We start from the raw sequence: 26,712 nt of genomic DNA, 5'->3' as shown, positions 1-26,712 counted from the left end.
ATATGTCAGAATTATTACATACACTTTACTTCGTATGATGCATATTACAGACCCTCCAACATGACCCGTTCCATTAGGTACAAAACTCTCTGCTCCTGGACTTCCCTCTTAATTGATGATTGCAGCCACCTGTGCTGTAACATGTCTCATCAATTACCTAGTTCAACACAGGTGTCTGCAATCATAAATTAGGTGGGAAGTCCAGGAGCAGAGTGTTTTGTACCTAATGGAACGGGTCATGTTGGAGGGTAGGGTATTATAGCTGGTTAAGTGCTGATTATGCCCTCTTCATGGACTGGCCACACTTGCTTTAAAATTAAGCATTTGGAAACTCCCCTCTAGAAAACCTACATTTGCCTCTGACTTAACTCATTTTTAAAAAAAAGCTGAAGGAGGGCCACGTCTGATCCTGGGTTCCAGTTTAATAAAACTTGCCTGGGGATCCCAGTGTATTTGTCCACTCTAAAGGGTGTGCATAGGAATTTATTTCAGATTGCTGAATTGTATTTGTTGGATGGAACTTTGTTAACTTTATGAGTTTGTTACTCTAGAATAAATTGACATGATTGTTCTAAGTACATTGGTGAATATACTTGCCTGTAGTTACCACGCCACCTTCCTAAAAGAATATAATACCTCTTTTCCACCAAAAACCCAGGTCCGACCTGGGTTTTTGGACATGGTTCCAACCATGGTCAGACCCAGGACAGACCCATTTACACTGCACCTTTGATCTGGGTTACTCCCAGGTCAGCCCTGTTCACACTGAACTCAGGTCTGCCCTGCTAAACCTGTGAGGTCATAAAAAGTGGGAGGTGAATGCTCCACAACCACCAATCCGCTCATTTTAGGCATGATCCAGATCAGATAACCTGGGTTGCACCGTTTACACTGCACCATTACCTGGGTCCAACCCTGGTAGCTACCTGGGTTGGATTGCAGGGTCACTTGACCCAGGTTATTTTTCAGGGACCCTTTTACACTGAGCTGCGACCCGGGAAGACCCAGCAAAAACCCAGGTTTTTGCTCTGGTGTAAAAGGGGTATTAGTGGATCAAGAGACAGCTCTGCCGGGTAAGAAAATACCACATAACACCACACTTGAGACGAGCTATTAGGTGGGTGTTACATACATCTCCCCATATTTTGGATAAATTACTGTGACAAGGATTTTTTATTGTCGTGAAAAGCCGCATTGAAACAATCTTACATATCACCAAGATAGAGGCCGTTCATATAAGGCTCCTATAGCTTTTAACTGGATCTCTACTGCTTTGAACAGAAATAACATTCATTAAGTTCGCTGGACAATTTAGTTTATATGAACATTATTAAAATGATATTCAGTGTGATAAAATGGAAACAATCATTAGATCATTAAAAAAAAATTTAGTTCTTGTGAGAGGCCGTAAAATATCATAGAAAACATGCGTTGCATGGCGAGGTAAGCTTTCCTCGCTGCAGGCGGTATAAGCCTAATGCTGGCCATACTGTACATCATACAATTATCTGACAGAGCTGCCAGATATCGGCTGATCGGCCAGATAATTGTACTGTACAGCGTATTTAAGCAACAGACCACAAATCATCGGTCTGTCAGTCATGCCAAATCGTTTGGCATGTCTGACGAACACAGATATCAGGGCCATTCATATCTCACAGTGTATGGCCATTATATCTGCTGGTGTCAGGTTGTCAGATAAAATGTCTGTCGGTCTGACAGACATTTTATGTAACAATGTATGCCCAGCATAAGACTACATAAAGTTCTAGTTGTAGATAGAGATGTTAGACAGTTATGGAGCTGACTGTGTTGGTATCTACTGTAACTAGCGTGCCCGCAGCAGGCACGCCTCCTATTTGTGACATCACGCAGGGGGGACGGGGCCACAATTTCCGGGGATTACAGCAATGCCAGGAGCATCCTCAGGATGCTTCGGGGAGCTGTAAGGGCAGCTGCAGGGTGCCATTCTAGCTAGAAAAGGGAGCCATGGGTGAGCAGCCGTGCCGCCCACAGAGCGCTGCATTCTGTGCGGCTGCACTGCACACACACCCCTAGTTACGGCCCTGGGTAGTTGTAGGTCAGCAGGTTTAAAATAGCTTATTGAGCGTATTGAGGGTGGGGTTTGGCAGTTTACATAGGTGGCTGTTGTCAGTTTGGCGGCCATTTTCTGGAAGAATCTACAGCAGATAAGTATCAACCATTTTTGCCTCACTGACCCCTGGTGTTGCTTTTGATTATTTTCTTTGTTTCTCTTTTCGTGTTATGTTTTCTTTCCTCCTTTCTATTTCCTCCTTTCTCTTTTTACATCTCCGCTGCCATGATAGCGGCTCCCAGCTTCATATCCCACGGTCTCCTTACCATACCCAGCCTGTGCAATCGGTCACAATATGCAGTGTACACTGCCTATGCCAGTATCTCCTGGGCAGTGCGCACTGCTGGTTCATTATTCTCCAGCAGCCGGGACTCTTGCTCCCACTGCACTAGGCCCGCTGCCAGGCCACGTTTGCCCTTTTCCTCAGATGGCAGAACAGGTCACGGCCCTGACTTCAACCCATTACAGTCCAGTTGGCCATCTTAGCGACGGTTCTGACGATGGGGGCAATTACGCAGCTGAGTTGGTGGACATCCTTTCAGGTTCTCCTACTTCTCCTCCTGTGCAGGTCTCAGCTGCTAGGAAGAGGGAGGGACTGATTTCAGCGATATTGTGAGGCGGGGGGAGGGGCAAAGGAGAGGGAGAAATCAACAATGACACCCAGACAGCAGAATTGGGGAACAGAAGAGATAGTTGTGTTGTCAACAGTGATAGAGATGTTGGAAGGGGGTAGCTATAGAGGCTGTTGTTCCAATGTGTCGACACCGATGGCACTTGCAGCCATTGCTTATTTATCTAAATTGTAGGTCTCCCAAGGCCATGAAAGGTTAAACACGGACACAGAAGGGTGTTGAGGATGAGAGTTGACCTATAAATCTCGAGTTCATTCAAACCACTTCTAGGTATTCTGCAGTCAGTGGCTTCCAGCAAGTTCGAGATAGTGTTGCTTAGGGCTGTGTTTTCTCTATGGCGTTCTCCAGGTTATTTAGGGTCAGTGAGCTGATGGCATCCTCTAAGGTTTCAGCAGACTCTGGCATGTTAGAAGCTAATGTCGTAGTTACAACTGGTTCTGTTTTGTGTCAGACCTTTTTAGGGATACTCGATGGGTCAGGTGGATGTGTGTCCAGGGTTTCAAATGGGACAGTGGTGTTCCCTTGTTGAAAGAGGTTTTTGATTGCAGGGGTGTCCCGCGTTGTGTGGTTCTGCATATTGGGGGAATGATTTATGTTAAGGTGTCCTATGGATAGAGGTGGACCTGGGTGATTTTCGTGCTCATTTGAGATCTTTTGGTCTGATATTGTGCAGCGCAGAGCTTGGAGGTTTCCTCATGGCAATTCCATGATCGATCGTGTTAGGAGGAAGGTAAACACCTTAGTTGGAAAGTTTGTGATTGGCCTCAGTTAGGCATCTTTGATAAGCTTTAATGACACCAGCCTTGTCATCCTGATGGTGTGAAGCAGGTGGGGCTCTAGCAATCTCACATGACATCAAAGGGCATACATGCCATCTCATTTGTTAAGTTCACTTTGGCTAGAACTGAGGGGCAATGCTTTCTAGTGCCACCCATTTGCAGATCATAAATCAATAAAAGCTGCGACCTATCTAAATTCCATTTCTTGGTGTCCAAATCTCTATATAGTTATAACTGAAGCGTTATCAAAGATTAGACAGCTTGGGTGTAGTAGGTATTACCGCCGGCCGCATGGTTCAAATCCCAACAGCAGAAGCCCGGCAGGGGTGAAGATCCCGATTGCTAATTAAGGTAAGTACTGCTAACCTTATTCCCTACCCTAACCCTCCTTTATGGGTGCCTAACCCTAACCTCCCCCCCTAGTGCCTAACCCTAACTCCCCTCTAAGTGTCAAAACCTAACCTCCCCCTTCCCTGCAGCCTAAGCCTATGTCTCTGGGGGTGTGCCTAACCCTAACCTCCCCCCGGGGGTGCCTATGGGATTTCTACACCTGTCGTTAGTACCTTGCCGGGATTAGACAGTCGGGAACCCGACGGTCGGCACTTAGACCGTCAGCTTCCTGACTACATCCCGACAGCTTAAAGACTCTGCTTTCCTGCCCTGCTCTGGAAAAGCTACATAGGTGAAGAAGCCCGACAAATTACAGGCTGCAAGGTAGGATACAGGCTACATGGTAGGCGGCATTCAACCACGCCACTGACATGCGACTTTTATTAGCACCTCTGGCTCTTCACTGTTGTGGAACTGCAAGGTGCAGCCTGTCCTACCAGGGAGCAAGTGGAAATCTGACTTTCCAAAAACGCTGGAAATCCATAGTTTACACTGGTATACAGCCAGCCACATAATACACAAGAACAGTCATCATAGAGATGGGTCGCTGCTCATGCACTCTGGGCCAGCTCAGAATCCTTATCCCAAGTTAACATTTCGCAGCCATCTTCAGAATAGAGAACCAGTGCAGGCACATGCTGATGACTCAATATAAATACACGATCATGACCTGATACAGTATAAACATATTCTGATATTGCAGAGCCAGATGCATCTTAGGATGTATACGGTTCTGCAAATTGGTGAAAACACTTTTTTGCATGACTTTTTTTTTTTTTTAAACTCTGCATCAGCTGCATTATTTAGAGGAGTTTATATTTAGATTGATATCGTTTTGTTTTCGTTTTTTTTTAAAAAAAGGTTACTAAATGAAAAATATATATTTCTACTTTATCATTTGCGATGTTGCATCCTGTTTCACATTTAACAGTTGAAACTGAAGCAAATTGCGTGCAAAGGCATTTATCATTTATCACTAGGACAAATTCTGTGCTGACCTTTACTGCCGCATGTTGACTCATCGTCATTGTTTTAGCATTATACAAGCTATGTACTTTAACAATTATAACAGATTAGTAAATAATGCTTCTTCCTTCCTTGCACGCCAATAAACACAGTATTTACGGGACACAGGTCTAATTGTTAATTCCCAGCAGGAAATGAAAACAGGGAACATACAGAGTGGAACTTTTTCTATGTTCAATAACTATGTCCTGGCAATGTATAATCATATATGGTTTGTAAATGGCTGGAACGCAGCAATGTAGTTATGTGCTTCTATATCATTCATTCTGTTTCAGTTTGTACAAAGTTTGTTGCAATAGCGATTACGCACGCAGTTCAACTGTGGTAGTATCTATGCTAATCCATTGCGATCGCTATGCCACCGCAGCACTACACAAGGACGCCCACTTTACCTTACACACATCCATAATGTTTAGCAAGACTGTGAAACCGTCCGTACAATAGAGTACCATCGCAGCCTCACGCACACTTGCACAAGGTCAGACCTTAGGCCCTGATTCAGAGCCGCTCGTAAGCGGCCGCTCGTTCGTTCTGACCGATGTTCGCACATCTGCGGATGCGTACGGTTTTTAATACGCATGCGCGAACCAGTCAGTGCGGCCGAAAATCGTTTGTTCGCTATATAGCGAATGCCTGCTATTTTGAGTGACAGAAGGAGGCGTATGTGGGTGGTAACAGGGGAAGGTGCTTGAAAACGGGGGTGTGGAATTAGATCGCAGGCGTGCTTAAAGGTCAAAACGGGCGTTTTAAGGGAGTGCATAATTAATACAGCAGCGTCATTGACCACGTCACTTGGTTTTTTTTTACTCAGAACTGCTCGCAAAATAGCGCAGTGGGAACATTAAATGAGGTGGCGTGGACAGCATGTCCCTGAATTAAAGTGTACCTGGTGGTAAGTTGTGTGTTGCGGCAGTGGTGTGTCCCAGGATGGAGTCCTCGTGTGCGCAGCGGGGACCCCCGTCAAGACAAGCGTCTCATCAGTATGATGGTAGGAGCTCAATTGACTACAGGAAAAAATATTATTTTACTTTAATTTTTGGGGGGGAAGTTAATGGGACACAAAAATACCCAGAGCAAGTACAGTAATATACGCTGCCTCTCTAAGACACATTCTTGAAATACTACAGTATTTAAATAGAATTTTGAAAGACTGCAGATTTTTTAACACCAGAAAAATGTTTATATTCTTCCACTTTAATTATTTTGTTGATGTCCAGCTAACAATAAAACATCAACATCCAGAGTAAGTACAGTAATATATGCTGCATTTCCAAGATACACACTTTTGAAATACTATTTAAATTGAATTATAAAAGATTGCACATACAAAAGTTGGGGTTTTTGCAATCATTTTTTCATAACAGGTAAAGAGGTCATAGTATTTTTTGGACAATAATCTTGAAATTACACTGTCTCTCTACTCTCATACACAACTGACAACATACTTTATGTTCTACAGTGTAGATAGATTAGATATCCTTGTGAAATAAGTTCAAGAAGTTCACATTAACGAACATATACAACGGCATGATTGCAGCACTGGATTGCAAGTGCTACTATGTCGGACAAAAAAAACACACACAGCAGCCTGTTTGCAGCTTGCAGTGCACTGGATTGCAGTTGCTAGCTATTGATTGACAATCAAACACACAGTGACAAAGATGCCTGCAGTCACCCTTTCTACCCACTGCATCTACCTACTTCAACTCTCTCTAATCTAACAGCATCCTAATAGCATCTTTTGAAGAGCATCAACAGCCTATACCCTGTGGAAGCTTAGTTTATAAGAAACATTTTAATTTTACATAATTCCATATTACATATGAGAATACAGCTCTTGCAATTCAATATAGCCTTTGCACAGCCATTTTGCTTAGTAAAACTTAGGAATACTAAAGACATGAGTTGAGATGTCTTTAAGGACAACTCCCTATGAAAGTGTTTATTTGAAGAAGTGTACAAGAACTTGTCCATTTATGTATAATTCTGGGCTAGTGGAAGATTCGCACCAAATATAGTGATAGAGTGATGATGAGTATCTCATGAAGGAGACTACTTCTATTTGACTGCCAAGCACACAAGGCTAACATGAACAAACTTTGTCTAACCTGATGAATGTTATATATGAATATGCTTGCATAATGTGGAATAATGTAGAATGTTCTAGAAGCGTGATGTTAATGGGCGTATTTAAGATTGTAATATTAAAACTCTGTAATGAAGTAAATCATTGTTATTTGTTGCATTATAACCCTGGGGGAGTTTGCGCTCCCAGTTAAGGGCTAGATCTATTTATTTAATCTACTATATAAAAATGAAAATGTGTCATTCTGTCATTCTGTCTTTCTATACAAATCCACAGTTTACAAGCCAAGATCGTGAAATTTTACATACAGAGGCAACTAAAAAAATTTGAAATCGAAATTAATTACTGTTAATTTTTAATTAATTAAAAAACACAATTTTTGCATTCGCCCTCTACAGGTCAGGTTCGGAATTAGAAAAGGATTTAGCCCACAGTTTACAAGCCAAGATCTCTCATGGTTCTACACCTAAAACACCAAAGAAGAATAAAAGCATTGTCCTGTTTGGTTTATTGTTAGATGCGGATTTGGACACCATTCTTCTTGGGCCATCTGCAAGGTCAATAATAAAAATATTAAAATGTTATTTTTGTTTCATTTCATAATTTGATTTTATAACATGCATTTTGCTACATACTAAGGAATTATGGAATTGTATTGTGTAGCATATAATCTAAGTCTCTGAACATCATTTACTATGGCTCTCGCATGGAGTTTACAGTACCTTTTAAATGCTGTATGAATTTATTAGGGATGAGCGGGTTCGGTTCTCAGAGAACCAAACCCATCCGAATTTTGGGGATCCGAGGCGATCTGAGCCAAGCTTGGATCTCCCTGCCAGCCCCGGATCCCTCACCCGAGGCAAAACCTTGCGATGCCGCTGTCAGGTGTGTCACGGCTCTCAGCCAATCAGCATTAAGCCCATTTAATATGCGCACAGGAAGCAAAAGAAGATGGTGCCCCCACAATCCCTCGCTCCCTGACACTGCCGTAACCCTCCGCTGCCGACACCGCCAGCACCTCCATTGGCAGCATCCCCTGCTGCCGACACCACCGCTGCCAACACTGCCGGCACCCCTGCAATGCTGCCCCACATACTCAGGACACCCTTAGCGACCCCCACACTGCCGGCACTCCCACACTGAGGACACCACCAGCACCTCTGCACTGCCGACACTGTCAGCACACATGCACTGAGGACACCGCTGGCACCCCCGCTCTGCGGACACCGCCGACACCCTGCATTGAGAATACCCTTGCACTGCCAACACAGTCAGCAGACCTGCACTGAGGACACTGCTGGCACCCACACACTGCCGACATCGCCGGCACCCTGCATTGCCGACACAGTCAGCAAACCTGCACTGAGGAACCACTATTGATATTAAGCCAGGCTTATTATGAGTCTGCATATGGTCAAAATTGATATCTGCATCCATGAGGAGAGATCCATCTGATTTACAGTCAGGCCCATAAAGATGGCAACTATACTGGGATGCAAAAACGCAGCTCTGCAGCACAAATTTTTATTTATACTTGCTCATGCATGAGCTTACAGAACTAGATGGTGTCAACAGTGGCGACCAAACTTTTTTGTCTACCTCCTTGGTTGCTGGACCGCACTATGGAACGCACAGAGGCTACTTCCCGTTCATTCCTTTGTCAGCCCCTGAAGGGTAAAACTGATCGGATGAATCTTATACACTGTGGAGACCCTGAATGCCGGAAACAGTTGCACAAGGAACTGGAAGTGGTTGCTGTGAATTTCATATTGCGATCCAGCAACCAGGAAGTACACAGTCATCCTGGTATCAGAGCAACAGAAGCTCTTGGCCGTGTTTTCACTGTACATCCGACAAATTTTGAATGCTTCTATCTCCGAAGTTTGCTTTACACCGTTACAGGTCCTACTTCCTTCGAAGACCTTAGGACTGTGGATGGGGAAGTTTGTCACACTTTTTGTGAGGCCTGCCTAAGGAGAGGTTTGTTGGAGGATGATGTGTAAACAAACATTCTAAAAATCCCGGGCAACGCCGGGTACTCCAGCTAGTTAATTAATAAATGACAAATTCTTACATATACTGGATTGGAGTCTATTACTTATGCAACAATGAAACACCTGGTAAAAATTAGGATTAAACAACCCTCTCCCTACAATATCCTGTGTGAAATAGCGCTTGATCATGAGGGAGGGACTCTTATATGCAATCCAAACATCCAACATTTTCCAGAAAATTAAGTTTTGCCTCGTTCTGAGAACCAAAACTTGACGGGAAGACCCGAGCCATAACTTGGTTCTCCTCAGAAACCCCAAGTTCGGGTGTGTTCAGATTTCTGCAAAACTGAACTGCTCATCTCTAACATTTATATAGCGCACATTTCAATCCTTCATGTCGGCTGTAAGCCCAGTGGGGCTTTCAATTTATACACTTTATTACATGGACAATCACAGATACACTAGGTTTCTTTTTTTGTTTTGTTTTCTACAGAAGCCAATTAACTTACCAGCATTTTTTTTTTACATGTGGGAGGTAACCCACACAAACAGGGAGAGAGAGAGTACAAACTCCACACAAATAATGACTTGGTCAGGAATTTAACTCATGACTGCAGGGTAGCGAGGCAGTAATGCATCCGGGCTCAATGTTGGGACATAGCGCTGGATAGTCTTTGGGAAGCGTCCTCCTGTTGCCTGGGATTTTAGTAAAGCTGATAGATTATTTTGTTTTAGGAATGTGTATTTTTATTTTGTGTTAAAAGGAGTTAAAATTTGTGTAAGCAACATCACACTATTGTGATTCCTTTAAAATTCAGATACGTTCGTAGAGCTATAAGGACTGTGGGAGTACATTATTTGGAACGCTGGGGTGATATACAGAATTATCATATATGCTCTTTTTGATGTACCCTGAATTACACAGATAATTTTTATTTGCATAGTGTTTCCACCTGTATTACCCTACTACACTGTTTTGTCCTTTCTGTTATTTATTTAATTGGAGGGATTATTTAAGACACCATCAGTAAACACAAAGTTATTATTGAAAGGCACTACATCCTGCTTCATCTGGTAGGCACATATTCGGACGGGCTGGCTCGGAGTCACACAGACGTAAACGGCGAGTTTTTATATCAGGTGCAAAATGACGCATTTGTTTTGTAGGGAAGCCGGTCTCTGATATATGTCTTGCGCCCAGCATGGGGCTGGTGAAAGCGCTGATACGATGATGACGGTGGCTGCTGCCGGTGTAAAATAAATGCGGGGCACTGCTTTCCGCTTGCACGTGTACGATCCCCCACATTAGTACAGAATCTCACTTTAGCATAAATTAGGAAATCAGGCTTACGCGGCTGCTGGCAACTACAGCCACTTTGCACGCGGTTTGGAATCAGCTCCATAATGGTTGCTTGTTAAAGCTTTTATTGTTTCACATTTCATGCACCTTGGGGGAGATTTATCAAATCTTGTAGAGAAAAAGTGGAGAGAGATAAAGTGGTCTATGTACTAAGGGCCTGATTCAGACCTGCTCACAAGATGCGGCCGCTTGCTCCCAGCTTATGCAAATCCAGCGCACGCCCAGCGAGCGAGGCGATCACACGGCAAGGCATTAGCACGCCCACTATGTCTTGGCGAGCGATCACCTTGTGTATGCAGACGCCCACCAGCCATTCATAAGACGCCCACTTGCGCATGTCATCTCTAGGAAGTGCATGAAAACATTGGTACATCGAGCACCATCGGATGCGATCGCAGCGCTTGAGGTTGACTATACCTGGCCGCAAGCACTACGATCCCTTCAGTGTGAAATACAAGCAGGTGACGTGTACTATGACACTGCCTGTTAATTATGCACACCTATGAAATGGCGTTGAAACACACAGGCACGCCTGTGTTCGCACCTCCACTCCCCCGTTTCTAGTGGCCTGCCCCTGTTACCACCCACAAACGGACTCTCCTATCACTCATTCCACTGGGCTGTCTTTGCTGGACGAGCGAGCACATCCCGATCGTTCATGCTAGTTTCCGCACGCGCACTGCGAAGTATACGCTTGCGCACATTAGCAAACATCGCCAGCATCGAGCGATCGTTTGCTAGCGAACGGGTCTGAATCAGGTCCTAAGTCTTGGAGAGAGATAAAGTGGATGGAGATAGTGGGCCCGATTCAGAGGCGGAAGCTAAGCTGCGTTTGCACTAGGGGTGTGCACCGGCCACTTTTCGTGTTTTGTGTTTTGGTTTTGGATCTGGATCTTTCTTCGTGTTTTGGATCTGGATTGGTTTTGCCAAAACCACCCTTCCGTGTTTTGGGTTCTGGGTTTTGTGTTTTGGATCTGTATTTTTTTGAAAAAAAGCATAAAAACAGCTAAAATCACAGAATTTGTAGGTTTTTCTGCTCCTATGCTATTATTAACCTCAATAACCTTAATTTCCACTCATTTCCAGTCTATTCTGAACACCTCACACCTCACAATAGTGTTTTTATGTCCAAAAGGTTGCACCGAGGTAGCTGGATGACTATGCTAAGCGACACGAGTGGGCGGCACAAACACGTGACCCATCTAGGAGTGACACTGCAGTGGCAGACAGGATGGCAGTTAGAAAAATTAGGCCCCAAACTGTACATAATGCAAAGAAAAAAAGAGGTGCAAGATGGAATTGTCCTTGGGCCCTCCCACCCACCCTTATGTTGTATAAACAGGACATGCACACTTTAACAAATCAATCATTTCAGCGCCAGGGTCTGCCACACAACTGTGGCTGAAATGATTGGTTCGTTTGGGCCCCCACAAAACAAGCTGGCAATTAATGTGTCCCTGCACAAACTGGCTCTACGGAGGCAAGATGTCATCCTCATCCTCCTCATCCACCGATTCCTCACCCTCTTCAGTGTGTACATCCTCATCCTCACAAAGTATTAACTCGTCCCCACTTGAATCCACCACCACAGGTCCCTCTGTACGTTCTGGAGGCTGGTCTCCCTGGAAGAGCTGATAATTCATTTTGATGAACATCATCTTCTCCACATTCTGTGGAAGCAACCTCCTACGCCTTTCGCTGACAAGGTTCCCGGCTGCACTAAACACTCTTTCGGAGTACACACTGGAGGGGGGGCAACTCAGGTAAAATAGAGCCAGTTTGTACAGGGGCCTCCAAATTGCCTCTTTTTCCTGCCAGTACAGGTATGGACTGTCTGACATGCCTACTTGGATGCTGTCACCGATGTAATCCTCCACCATTCTGTCAATGGTGACAGTATCATATGCAGTGACAGTAGACATGTCAGAAATTGTTGCCAGGTCCTTCAGTCCGGACCAGATGTCCAAACTTGGTCCTGCCTGCCCTGCATCACCGCCAGCGGGTTGCTTAGGATACCTAAGTTTTTTCCTGGCAGCCCCAGTTGCGGGAGAAAATGAAGAAGGAGCCGTTGACGTGTCACGTTCCGCTTCAGCTGACAGTGTGTTCACCAGCAGGTCTTTGCACCTCTGCAGGCTTGTGTCGGCCGGAAAGAGAGACACCACATAGGCTTTAAACCTAGGATCGAGCACGGTGGCCAAAATGTAGTGGTCTGATTTCAACAGATTGACCACCCTGGAATCCTGGCAAAGCGAATGAAGGGCTTCATCCACAAGTCCCACATGCCGAGCGGAATCGCTCCGTCTTAGCTCCTACTTCACTTTCTCCAGCTGCTTCTGCAAAAGCCTGATGAGGGGAATGACCTGACTCAAGCTCGCAGTGTCTGAACTGACTTCACGTGTGGCAAGTTCGAAGGGCTGAAGAACCTTGCACAACACGGAAATCATTCTCCACTGCGCTTGAGTCAGGTGCATACCCCCTCCTTTGCCTATGTCATAGGTGGATGTATAGGCTTGTATGGCCTTTTGCTGCTCCTCCATCCTCTGAAGCATATAGAGGGTTGAGTTCCACCGCGTCACAACCTCTTGCTTCAGGTGATGGCGGGGCAGGTTCAAGAGTGTTTGCTGGCGCTCCAGTCTTCGGCACGCAGTCGCTGAATGGCGAAAGTGGCCAGAAATTTTTTGGGCCACCCAAAGCGTCTCCTGCACGCCCCTGTCGCTTTTCAGAAAATTCTGCACCACCAAGTTTATTGTGTGAGCAAAACATGGGACGTGCTGGAATTTGCCCAGATGTAATGCCCGCACAATATTGGTGGCGTTGTCAGATATCACAAATCCCCAGGAGAGTCTAAGTGGGGTAAGCCACTGGGCGATGATTTCCCTCAGTTTCTCTAAGAGGTTGTCGGCGGTGTGCCTCTTACTGAAACCGGTGATACACAGCGTAGCCTGCCTTGTAACGAGCTGGCGTTTCTGAGATGCTGCTACTGGTGACGCTGCTGCTGTTGCTGCGTAAGGTGATACATCTACCCAGTGGGCTGTCACAGTCATATAGTCCTTAGTCTGCCCTGTTCCACTTGTCCACATGTCCGTGGTTAAGTGGACATTGTGTACAACGGCATTTTTCAGGACACTGAGGACACTTTTTCTGACGTTTCTGTACAGTCTCGGTATCGCCTGCCTAGTGAAGTGGAATCTAGACGGGATTTGGAACCGGGGACACACTACCTCCATCAATTGTCTAAATCCCACTGCACTAATGGCGGATACCGGACGCACGTCTAACACCAACATAGCAGTCAAGGCCTCAGTTATACGTTTTGCTTCAGGATGACTGCTGTCGTACTTCATCCTCCTCGCTAAGGACTGTTGGAGGGTCAATTGTTTAGTAAAAGTAGTGGTGTTCCTACTTCCTCTCTGGGATGATGAACGACTCCCAGCAGCAGCAGCAACAGCAGCAGCGGCAGCAGTAGGCGTAGCAATGCAGGATCCTCCGGAGGAATCCCGGATAGGAGAGTCAGTCATGCCAGTGATATGGCCTGCAGGACTACTTCCGATCCTGACTAAGGAGGAAATTGACGAGGAGGGAGTTGACGGTGTGGTTTGCAGGCGCTTGGATACAACAGGACAACGGGATTTAGGTGTCCCTGGACTGCTTACGGTCTGAGCCAAAGTTTCTGAACTTGACAGTAACTTTTTATGAACGCGCTGCAGGTGCCGTATAAGGGAGGATGTTCCTAGGTGGTTGACGTCCCTACCCCTACTTATTTCACCTTTACATATGGTACATATGGCAAGACAGTTGTTGTCCGGATTTGGATAGAAATATTGCCAGACCAAAGAGGTGGAATGTTTGGTCTTCTGCCCAGGCATGACCGTGATGGGCTTTTTCATCCCACGGACAACAACTGTCTCCCCCGGAGCCTGATTTAAACAAACCACATCACCATCAGAATCCTCCTCGCCAACTTCCTCCTCAGCGCCAGCTACACCAGTATCCTCATCCTGTTGTACTTCAACAGTGACATCTTCAATTTGCATATCAGCAAGTGGACTGTGGGTGCTCCTTTCAGCACTTGCAGGGGGCGTGCAAATGGTGGAAAGAGCCACCTCTTCCCGTCCAGTGCTGGGAAGGTCAGGCATCGCAACCACCACCACACTTGGACTCTCCTTGGGGATTTGTGATATCTTCTTAGAAAGCACAGTTCTTCGCTGTGCTTTTGCCAGCTTAACTCTTTTGATTTTTTTAGTGGGAGGAGTGCTTCCATCGTCATGTGAAGCTGAACCACTAGTCATGAACATACTAGGGATCGACCTTAGCCGTTCCTTGCCACTCCGTGTCGTAAATGGCATATTGGCAAGTTTACGTTTCTCTTCAGCTGATTTAAATGTCTTTTTCAAGGTCATTTTCCTGAACTTTGCCATTTGGGATTGTATGTGCCCTCTACTATGACATTGGGCATCGGCCTTGGCAGACGACGTTGATGGCATGTTATCGTCTATGTCATGACTAGTGGCAGCAGCTTCAGCACTAGGAGGAAGTGGTTCTTGATCTTTCTCTATTTTATTTTTATCGGAGAAAGTTTGGTCCTCCATTTATGTTATATCGATTTGATATATACGTGCGGCTAAACACAGAAAATAATTTTTTTTTTGGTTTGGACTGGAGTGTACTTTGTGGGTTACAGCACCCTTTAACGGTCAAGCCAGCCGGCCCTTTACTTATGACACAGGCGCACTCTTGGCACTACTTTGTTGATGCACGTGCGGCTACTGCGCACACAATTCACAAACACAGAAAATAATTTTTTTTTGGTTTGGACTGGAGTGTACTTTGGGGGTTACAGCACCCTTTAACGGTCAAGCCAGCCGGCCCTTTACTTATGACACAGGCGCACGCTTGGCACTACTTTGTTGATGCACGTGCGGCTACTGCGCACACAATTCACAAACACAGAAAATAATTTTTTTTTGGTTTGGACTGGAGTGTACTTTCGGGGGTTACAGCACCCTTTAACGGTCAAGCCAGCCGGCCCTTTACTTATGACACAGGCGCACGCTTGGCACTACTTTGTTGATGCACGTGCGGCTACTGCGCACACAATTCACAAACACAGAAAATAATTTTTTTTTGGTTTGGACTGGAGTGTACTTTCGGGGGTTACAGCACCCTTTAACGGTCAAGCCAGCCGGCCCTTTACTTATGACACAGGCGCACGCTTGGCACTACTTTGTTGATGCACGTGCGGCTACTGCGCACACAATTCACAAACACAGAAAATAATTTTTTTTTGGTTTGGACTGGAGTGTACTTTCGGGGGTTACAGCACCCTTTAACGGTCAAGCCAGCCGGCCCTTTACTTATGACACAGGCGCACGCTTGGCACTACTTTGTTGATGCACGTGCGGCTACTGCGCACACAATTCACAAACACAGAAAATAATTTTTTTTTAGGTTTGGACTGGAGTGTACTTTCAGGGGTTACAGCACCCTTAACGGTCAAGCCAGCCGGCCCTTTACTTATGACACAGGCGCACGCTTGGCACTACTTTGTTGATGCACGTGCGGCTACTGCGCACACAATTCACAAACACAGAAAATAATTTTTTTTTTGGTTTGGACTGGAGTGTACTTTCGGGGGTTACAGCACCCTTTAACGGTCAAGCCAGCCGGCCCTTTACTTATGACACAGGCGCACGCTTGGCACTACTTTGTTGATGCACGTGCGGCTACTGCGCACACAATTCACAAACACAGAAAATAATTTTTTTTTGGTTTGGACTGGAGTGTACTTTCGGGGGTTACAGCACCCTTTAACGGTCAAGCCAGCCGGCCCTTTACTTATGACACAGGCGCACGCTTGGCACTACTTTGTTGATGCACGTGCGGCTACTGCGCACACAATTCACAAACACAGAAAAGAATTTTTTTTTGGTTTGGACTGGAGTGTACTTTCGGGGGTTACAGCACCCTTTAACGGTCAAGCCAGCTGGCCCTTTACTTATGACACAGGCGCACGCTTGGCACTACTTTGTTGATGCACGTGCGGCTACTGCGCACACAATTCACAAACACAGAAAATAATTTTTTTTTAGGTTTGGACTGGAGTGTACTTTCGGGGGTTACAGCACCCTTAACGGTCAAGCCAGCCGGCCCTTTACTTATGACACAGGCGCACGCTTGGCACTACTTTGTTGATGCACGTGCGGCTACTGCGCACACAATTCACAAACACAGAAAATAATTTTTTTTTTGGTTTGGACTGGAGTGTACTTTCGGGGGTTACAGCACCCTTAACGGTCAAGCCAGCCGGCCCTTTACTTATGACACAGGCGCACGCTTGGCACTACTTTGTTGATGCACGTGCGGCTACTGCGCACACAATTCACAAACACAGAAAATAATTTTTTTGGGGGTTTGGACTGGAGTGTACTTTCGGGGGTTACAGCACCCTTAACGGTCAAGCCAGCCGGCCCTTTACTTATGACACAGGCGCACGTTTGGCACTACTTTGTTGATGCACGTGCGGCTACTGCGCACACAATTCACAAACACAGAAAATAATTTTTTTTTTGGTTTGGACTGGAGTGTACTTTCGGGGGTTACAGCACCCTTAACGGTCAAGCCAGCCGGCCCTTTACTTATGACACAGGCGCACGTTTGGCACTACTTTGTTGATGCACGTGCGGCTACTGCGCACACAATTCACAAACACAGAAAATAATTTTTTTTTTGGTTTGGACTGGAGTGTACTTTCGGGGGTTACAGCACCCTTAACGATCAAGCCAGCCGGCCCTTTACTTATGACACAGGCGCACGCTTGGCACTACTTTGTTGATGCACGTGCGGCTACTGCGCACACAATTCACAAACACAGAAAATAATTTTTTTTTTGGTTTGGACTGGAGTGTACTTTCGGGGGTTACAGCACCCTTAACGGTCAAGCCAGCCGGCCCTTTACTTATGACACAGGCGCACGCTTGGCACTACTTTGTTGATGCACGTGCGGCTACTGCGCACACAATTCACAAACACAGAAAATAATTTTTTTGGGGGTTTGGACTGGAGTGTACTTTCGGGGGTTACAGCACCCTTAACGGTCAAGCCAGCCGGCCCTTTACTTATGACACAGGCGCACGTTTGGCACTACTTTGTTGATGCACGTGCGGCTACTGCGCACACAATTCACAAACACAGAAAATAATTTTTTTTTTGGTTTGGACTGGAGTGTACTTTCGGGGGTTACAGCACCCTTAACGGTCAAGCCAGCCGGCCCTTTACTTATGACACAGGCGCACGTTTGGCACTACTTTGTTGATGCACGTGCGGCTACTGCGCACACAATTCACAAACACAGAAAATAATTTTTTTTTTGGTTTGGACTGGAGTGTACTTTCGGGGGTTACAGCACCCTTAACGATCAAGCCAGCCGGCCCTTTACTTATGACACAGGCGCACGCTTGGCACTACTTTGTTGATGCACGTGCGGCTACTGCGCACACAATTCACAAACACAGAAAATAATTTTTTTTTGGTTTGGACTGGAGTGTACTTTCGGGGGTTACAGCACCCTTTAACGGTCAAGCCAGCCGGCCCTTTACTTATGACACAGGCGCACGCTTGGCACTACTTTGTTGATGCACGTGCGGCTACTGCGCACACAATTCACAAACACAGAAAATATATTATTTTTTTAGCACTTGGGGGGAGCACCCCTGATGGACAGAGCACCCCCTGGACAACACTACAGCACCCCTTTAGGACTGGGACACTGCACAGGACTTTGGAGTGGACACAGCCCCTATGGAGAACTGACTGCACAACACAGTCCAGCCAGCCCCTATGGACTTTGAAGTAGTGGACACAGCCCCTATTAACAACAGCAGCACAGCACAACACAGCCAGCCCCTATGGACTTTGAAGTAGTGGACAACAGCAGCACTACACTACACTACACTACACAGCACTAACTCCCACCCTCCCTCTTCACTGTCCACAGCCGAGTGAGAAAATGGCGCCGACGCGGGTACCTTATATAGGATCCAAAACCCGCGAGACTCGGAAGGCGGGATGATGACGTTTTGCCTCGATGTCAGATCCGAGTCAGGCGGGAAAAGTCGAGCCTGACTCGGATCGGACTCGGATCGGGGGGGCTCGGGGGGGTTCGGATTTCAGAAATCCGAACCCGCTCACCCCTAGTTTGCACGCAGCCGAAAGGGGCAGAGTATGCAAATCCCGCGTTCGCACGGTCTGGCTTAAGGACGCCCTCTATGTCTTAATGAGCGTCAGCAGAGCGAACGCACGCTGGTCTAAGGACGCCCACTTTTCTGTCAATTTTTCTGTTTATTATCAGTCTCACTTGCAGCGTCCTCTTCTTTTATCCCCAGCATCTCCTGGCCTCCCCTATCTCTTCCCTGGCCCTTCCCCATGAGGCCATGGCCCTCTCTCAGGTGCACTATATTATGTCCCTATTTATCCCCAGCATCTCCTGGCCTCCCCTATCTCTTCCCTGGCCCTTCCCCATGAGACCATGGCCCTCTCTCAGGTGCACTATATTATGTCCCTATTTATCCCCAGCATCTCCTGGCCTCCCCTATCTCTTCCCTGGCCCTTCCCCATGAGGCCATGGCCCTCTCTCAGGTGCACTATATTATGTCCCTATTTATCCCCAGCATCTCCTGGCCTCCCCTATCTCTTCCCTGGCCCTTCCCCATGAGGCCATGGCCCTCTCTCAGGTGCACTATATTATGTCCCTATTTATCCCCAGCATCTCCTGGCCTCCCCTATGTCTTCCCTGGCCTTTCCCCATGAGGCCATGGCCCTCTCTCAGGTGCACTAAATTATGTCCCTATTTATCCCCGGCATCTCCTGGCCTCCCCTATCTCTTCCCTGGCCCTTCCCCATGAGTGCATGGCCCTTTTTCAGGTGCACTATCTTATGCCCCTATTTAAAAAATAGGGGGGGGGCGCCAATGCTCTCTCTGGCACAGGGCACCAAAAAGTCTAGCTCTGGTTAGAACGCACAGGCATGCCTGTGTTCGCACATCCACTCCCCCGTTTTCAAAGACCAGCCCCTGTCACCACCCACAAACAGCACATTCTGTCACTCAAAGTAGAGCGCAAAATAACGCTGGTGTGTGATCGCTTCACGAACGCTAAGACTGGCTCGCGTACATGCACTGCGATGCGTACGCATGCGCAGAAAGCGAAAATTGGCCAGCTACGAGCAAACGCAGCCGTGCGATCCGTGCTGAGTCAGGCCCCTAGTTCCCTGAGTACCAACTAATCAGCTTCTAACTGTAATTTTTCAAACACAGCCTGTAAAATGAAAGGAGCTGATTGGTTGGTACTTTATCTGTCTCCACTGTTTCTCTCTCCAAGGTTTGATACCTCTCCCCCTATGTTTGGTGCCGTTGGCTTTTTTGTGAATTTTTCCTGAATAATTTGTACTGTAATCTCCCAGTAGGCTGCCATTTTGATGTGTATGTATAATTGCTAGTCATATTTTGGGGCTGATTTTGAGTTGGAGGCACTGCTGATGCCGGACACCATTGACTGTTTTTTGTTTCTTCTGTGCATGGGTGTAACGTGTACTGCACATGTGCCCAGAGTTCCTGCTCATAGAGGACCTCATTCAGAGCCGCTCACAAAATGCGAGCGCTCACTCTGAATGAGGGCAGCTGCTTCAGTGTAATGATCCAGCCTCCTGGCCACTCGCTTTAGCCACTCACCATCGACAGCCGCCCCTTTTGAAGTGAGCCCTGGAGCAAGAGAATGTCTCTCTCGCTCCAGGGCTTGCGCACTCGCAGTGCGGCCGCTGTACGTGCACAGGGCCTCTACATTGACCCGCTTGCGAGCACTTGCGAGCGGGTCTGAATGAGACCCACAGTCTGGGCCTCATTCAGACCCGGTCGCAAGCGCTGTGCTGTGTTACTACCCACAGCTTATGCGAGCGTCCATGATCGGGCTTGCGACGAGACCCTTGCGGTAGGGTCTCGTTGACCGCAAGCGCTGGAGTGATTTTGGCTCTATGAGAGCCAAAATCACTCCCACTGACATCACTAGTGATGTCAGTGGGGCCGGACCCAGACGGTAGGCGTTCCCATGGGAACGCCTCCGTCTGGGCAGCCACGCCCACGGCACACCCACCAAAGGGGTCGTGCTGTCACTCACCATCGACAGCACGGCCCCTTTGGTGCGAGACCCATAACGACGGCTACCCCGTCGTCATTCGGGTCTCGCGCATGCGCACGCCGGAGGTGCCTCCGTCGTGCGCATGCGCATTTGGGCAACATTGACCTGCTTGCGAGCGCTCAGCGCTCGCGTGCGGGTCTGAATCAGGCCCTCTGTGTGTACAGGTGCTGTAGACGCTTCAAGAAGGGCAGCAGATTACTTTGTAATTCAGATTAGATCATGGCCTAGGTAAATGGCTGTACAGTTTGCTGTAGTGGGATAGCTCATGGGTTGTTGAATATATGAGCCAGGTCTCTGACTAGTGATGGACAAGGCTTCAGAAGCAGATACGAAGACTGTGTAGGACAGACAGAAGACATAGGACCTCATTCAGAGCCGCTCGCAAACAGCGAGTGCTCGCTCTAAATGAGGGTGGCCTCTTTGTTTTTTTTAGCCGGCCTCCCGTCCACTCGCTAAGCTGTGGGCTTGCGACGAGACCCTTCTGGTAGGGTCTTGTCTGCCGCAAGCCCCAGTGAGCTTCCTGCTCTAATAGAGCATGAAGCTCACTACTGACATCACGAGTGATGTCAGTAGGGCTGCCCACAAACGGCAGGCGTTCCTACAGGAACGCCTCCGTTTGTCCAGCCACCCCCCTCCCCGCCTACAAAACTGGGTGAGCTGTCAATCAACATCAACAGCCACCCCGTTTGTAGCGAGCCCCAGAGCGAGTGAATTTCTCACTCACTATGGGGCTTGAGCACGTGCGGCACGTGCGCAGTCCCCCACCATCGACCCGCTTGCGAGCGTGTCTGAATGGGGGCCATAGACAGAAGACACAGGGCCTGATTTAGCAAGGAACGCACAGGAGAGAACGCACGCACTTTGCCGATGTTTCCGTACTGTGCATGCGTATGCATCGCACTGCACGTGCGCAAACTAACCAGTGCGATCGGGTAAGCAGACGCAGACTATACGCAGCGTGTACCCCTTTCCGACATTGATTGACAGGAAGTGCCATTTGTGGGTGGTGACGGAGGTGATTGGGCGAATGCAGGCGTGCCTGTGCATTGGGATCACCATTATAGGGTCGTGCATAATTAAGGCACTGCGGCGGAAACGCAGCCATACCGTAAGCTCTGCGCAGGAAGCGGGCAAAACCTGCAGCAGGTCAGGTCAACCACTAATATGCAAATGGATCTGATGGTTCTCGATGTTACCGATGATTACGCCATCTTGCGTACTGACCAGGCTGTAAGTAAAGGGAGATGGGCGGCTTAATATGGAGCTGTTGTCTGCGTGCGTGTGCACTGATTGGCATATTCTCGCAGTGGACGGGTGCGTGCATCTGCTAGCGTGTAATGGATTAGCATATCATCGCAGTCAGACTGCGTGTGTAATCACAGCGGTAATCACAGTTGTGATTCCTAATGAATCAGGCCCATAGACAGAAGACATAGGGTGGGATGCAGCGAGGGGAGAAATGTGGTCAAACCCCGAAAATGCGGGTTTGACCGCATTTCTCTTATGCACCAAGCCCTGGTGCGATGCATTCCAGATGGTGTTACCCTATAGAAGCCTATGAGCTTCTATTGGGAGAGGGCTGACGGGATTCAGAAGGACGTCAGAGGGGCCATAGGGCCTGATTCAGCAAGGATCGCAAATGCGATTACACACACAGATGGCCGTTTGCTGCATTATGCGCTTGTATCGCAGTGCGTGTGTTCTGAACACTGCATTGTCAGAGGACACAGACAGAGGACACAGACAGAGGACACAGACAGAGGATACAGACAGAGGATACAGACAGAGGATACAGACAGAGGACACAGACAGAGGATACAGACAGAGGATACAGATAGAAGACATAGACAGAGGACACAGACAGAGGACACAGACAGAGGATACAGACAGAGGATACAGATAGAAGACATAGACAGAGGATACAGATAGAAGACATAGACAGAGGACACAGACAGAGGATACAGACAGAGGATACAGATAGAAGACATAGACAGAGGACACAGATAGAAGACATAGACAGAGGACACAGGCAGAAGACACAGACAGAGGATACAGATAGAAGACATAGACAGAGGACACAGACAGAGGACACAGACAGAGGATACAGACAGAGGATACAGATAGAAGACATAGACAGAGGATACAGATAGAAGACATAGACAGAGGACACAGACAGAGGATACAGACAGAGGATACAGATAGAAGACATAGACAGAGGACACAGATAGAAGACATAGACAGAGGATACAGATAGAAGACATAGACAGAGGACACAGATAGAAGACATAGACAGAGGACACAGGCAGAAGACACAGACAGAGGATACAGATAGAAGACATAGACAGAGGACACAGATAGAAGACATAGACAGAGGACATAGACAGAGGATACAGATAGAAGACATAGACAGAGGACACAGATAGAAGACATAGACAGAGGACACAGGCAGAAGACACAGACAGAGGACACAGACAGAGGATACAGATAGAAGACACAGACAGAGGACACAGACAGAGGACACAGACAGAGGTCAAAGACAGAGGACACAGACAGAGGACATAGACAGAGGACACATACAGAGGACACAGACAGAGGACACAGACAGAGGTCAAAGACAGAGGACATAGACAGAGGACACAGTTAGAAGACACAGACAGAGGACACCGACAGAGGACACAGACAGAGGATACAGATAGAAGACATAGACAGAGGACACAGATAGAAGACACAGACAAAGGACACAGGCAGAAGACACAGACAAAGGACACAGGTAGAGGACACAGACAGAGGATACAGATAGAAGACATAGACAGAAGATACAGATAGAAGACATAGACAGAGGACACAGACAGAAGACACAGACAAAGGACACAGGTAGAGGACACAGACAGAGGATACAGATAGAAGACATAGACAGAAGATACAGATAGAAGACACAGACAGAGGACACAGACAGAGGACACAGACAGAGGTCAAAGACAGAGGACACAGACAGAGGACACAGACAGAAGACATAGACAGAGGACACAGGCAGAAGACACAGACAGAGGACACAGACAGAGGTCAAAGACAGAGGACACAGACAGGGGACACAGACAGAGGACACAGACAGAGGATACAGATAGAAGACATAGACAGAGGACATAGACAGAGGACACAGACAGAGGACACAGACAGAGGATACAGATAGAAGACATAGACAGAGGACACAGACAGAGGACACAGACAGAGGATACAGATAGAAGACATAGACAGAGGACACAGACAGAGGATACAGACAGAGGATACAGATAGAAGACATACACAGAGGACACAGATAGAAGACATAGACAGAGGACACAGGCAGAAGACACAGACAGAGGACACCGACAGAGGACACAGACAGAGGACACAGACAGAGGATACAGATAGAAGACATAGACAGAGGACACAGATAGAAGACATAGACAGAGGACACAGGCAGAAGACACAGACAGAGGACACAGACAGAGGATACAGATAGAAGACATAGACAGAGGATACAGATAGAAGACATAGACAGAGGACACAGACAGAGGTCAAAGACAGGACACAAACAGAGGACATAGACAGAGGACACAGACATAGGACACAGACAGAGGACACAGACAGAGGATACAGATAGAAGACATAGAGAGAGGACATAGACAGAGGACACAGACAGAGGACACAGATAGAAGACATAGACTGAGGACACAGGCAGAAGACACAGACAGAGGACACAGGTAGAGGACACGGGCAGAGGATACAGATAGAAGACATAGACAGAGGACACAGGCAGAAGACACAGACAGAGGACACAGACAGAGGACACAGACAGAGGACACAGACAGAGGTCAAAGACAGAGGACACAGACAGGGGACACAGACAGAGGACACAGACAGAGGACACAGACAGAGGATACAGATAGAAGACATAGACAGAGGACATAGACAGAGGACACAGACAGAGGACACAGACAGAGGACACAGACAGAGGATACAGATAGAAGACATAGACAGAGGACATAGACAGAGGACGCAGACAGAGGACACAGATAGAAGACATAGACAGAGGACACAGGCAGAAGACACAGACAGAGGACACAGGTAGAGGACACTGACAGAGGATACAGATAGAAGACATAGACAGAGGACACAGGCAGAAGACACAACAGAGGACACAGACAGAGGACACAGACAGAGGGCACAGACAGAGGACACAGACAGAGGTCAAAGACAGAGGATACAGACAGGGGACATAGACAGAGGACACAGACAGAGGACACAGACAGAGGACACAGACAGAGGATACAGATAGAAGACATAGACAGAGGACATAGACAGAGGACACAGACACAGGACACAGACAGAGGATACAGATAGAAGACATAGACAGAGGACACAGACAGAGGACATAGACAGAGAATACAGATAGAAGACATAGACAGAGGACACAGACAGAGGATACAGATAGAAGACATAGACAGAGGACACAGACAGAGGACACAGACAGAGACACAGACAGAAGACACAGACATAGATAGAGGACGCAGACATAGGACTCAGACAGAGGACATAGACAGAGGACAAAGACAGAGGTCATAGATAGAGGACACAGACAGAAGACACAGACAGAGGACACAGACAGAAGACACAGACAGGGGACACAGACAGAGGACACAGACAGAAGACATAGACAGAAGACACAGACAGATGGCATTAGACAGATGGCATAGACAGAGTACACAGACAGAGGACACAGACAGAGGACCTATATAGAAGGCATAGACACAGACAGAAGACATAGACATATGGCATAGACAGAGGACACAGACAGAGGACCTATTCAGAAGGCATAGACAGAAGGCACAGACAGAGGACACAGACAGAGGACCTATACAGAAGGCATAGACAGATGATATAGACAGAGGACACAGACAGAGGACCTATACAGAAGGCATAGACAGAAGGCATAGACAGAAGGCCTAGATAGAAGACACAAACAGAGGACACAGACAGAGGACCTATACAGAAGGCATAGACAGAGGACATAGGGCCTGATTCAGACCAGCTTGCGAGTGCATAGCACTCGCAAGCGGGTCGATGGTGGGGTACTGCGCACGCGTGGCGCACACTGCGCGCATGCACAAGCCCCGGAGTGAGAGAGAATTTCTCTCGCTCCGGGGCTCACTACAAAAGGGACGGCTGTCGATGTTGATCGACAGCTCACCCCATTTTGTAGGCGGGGAGGGGGGGTGGCTACAGAAACGGAGGCATTCCCGAAGGAACACCTGCCATTTGTGGGAGGCACCACTGACATCACCAGTGATGTCAGTGGAGAGCTTCCTGCTCTTTTAGAGCAGTAAGCTCTCTGGGGCTTGCGACGGATGAGACCCTACCACAAGGGTCTCGTCGCAAGCCCCGGTGGTCGCGATGGTCGCGACCATTGCGACCATCACCAGGCCACTCGCAAAAGCTGTGAGTGGTCACCCACAGCTTAGCGAGCGGCCAGGAGGCCGCAACAAAAACCCCAAAAAACGCCCTGATTCAGAACGAGCACTCTTCAAGAGCGTCTGGCTCTGAAACAGACCCAAAGACAGAGGACACAGACAGAGGGCCTATACAGAAGACATAGGCAGAACGCATAGACAGAGGACACAGACAGAGGACACAGACAGAGGACACAGACAGAGGACACAGACAGAGGGCCTATACAGAAGGCATAGGCAGAAGGCATAGACAGAGGACACAGACAGAGGACACAGACAGAGGGCCTATACAGAAGGCATAGGCAGAAGGCATAGACAGAGGACACAGACAGAGGACACAGACAGTGTAGCAAAAAAGCGGATTTTCCGTCCGCATGGGCATAATGGCACATGATATTGCATCAGCAGACCCGTAACTTTCCCTTGTGTATAGGAAATTACAAACCTTTGAAGATGGACAGAATGGTTGTTTAAAGAGGTTTAGGAAGCTCTGCTTTCCTGTCCCAGCCATAATTATATCAAATTGTATATAACATGTAAGAAAGATGCCCAGGTAAATTACCTGACATCTGGCCAGATCCTTGATAACCAGTCCTTAAGAGCCCTGTGTTCTACTTAGGGTCAGAGATCATAGAAGGATTGCTTATACCAGAGACACACAGTTTTGAAAGGTA

At 47.4% G+C, this 26,712-nt stretch overlaps 1 protein-coding gene across 1 annotated transcript in view; it reads left to right on the top strand.

Annotated features, from left to right (window-relative positions):
* Positions 1-236: 236 nt before the first annotated feature.
* LOC148533730 (serotriflin-like) overlaps positions 237-26,712 on the top strand; it is an 81,556-nt gene continuing 55,080 nt past the window's right edge. Inside the window, exon 1 of the mRNA XM_088467321.1 lies at positions 237-248. Coding sequence (XP_088323447.1) covers positions 239-248 — 10 coding nt within the window. The 5' untranslated portion in view covers positions 237-238. The remainder of the gene's footprint in view (positions 249-26,712) is intronic.

The sequence above is a fragment of the Taudactylus pleione genome, unplaced genomic scaffold (genome assembly GCF_031769625.1).
Source record: "Taudactylus pleione unplaced genomic scaffold, aTauple2 ptg000070l, whole genome shotgun sequence".
In the NCBI taxonomy this organism is placed as follows: domain Eukaryota; kingdom Metazoa; phylum Chordata; class Amphibia; order Anura; family Myobatrachidae; genus Taudactylus; species Taudactylus pleione.
Note: the sequence above shows the minus strand (reverse complement) of the source record. Positions and strands in the feature narration are given on the sequence as shown.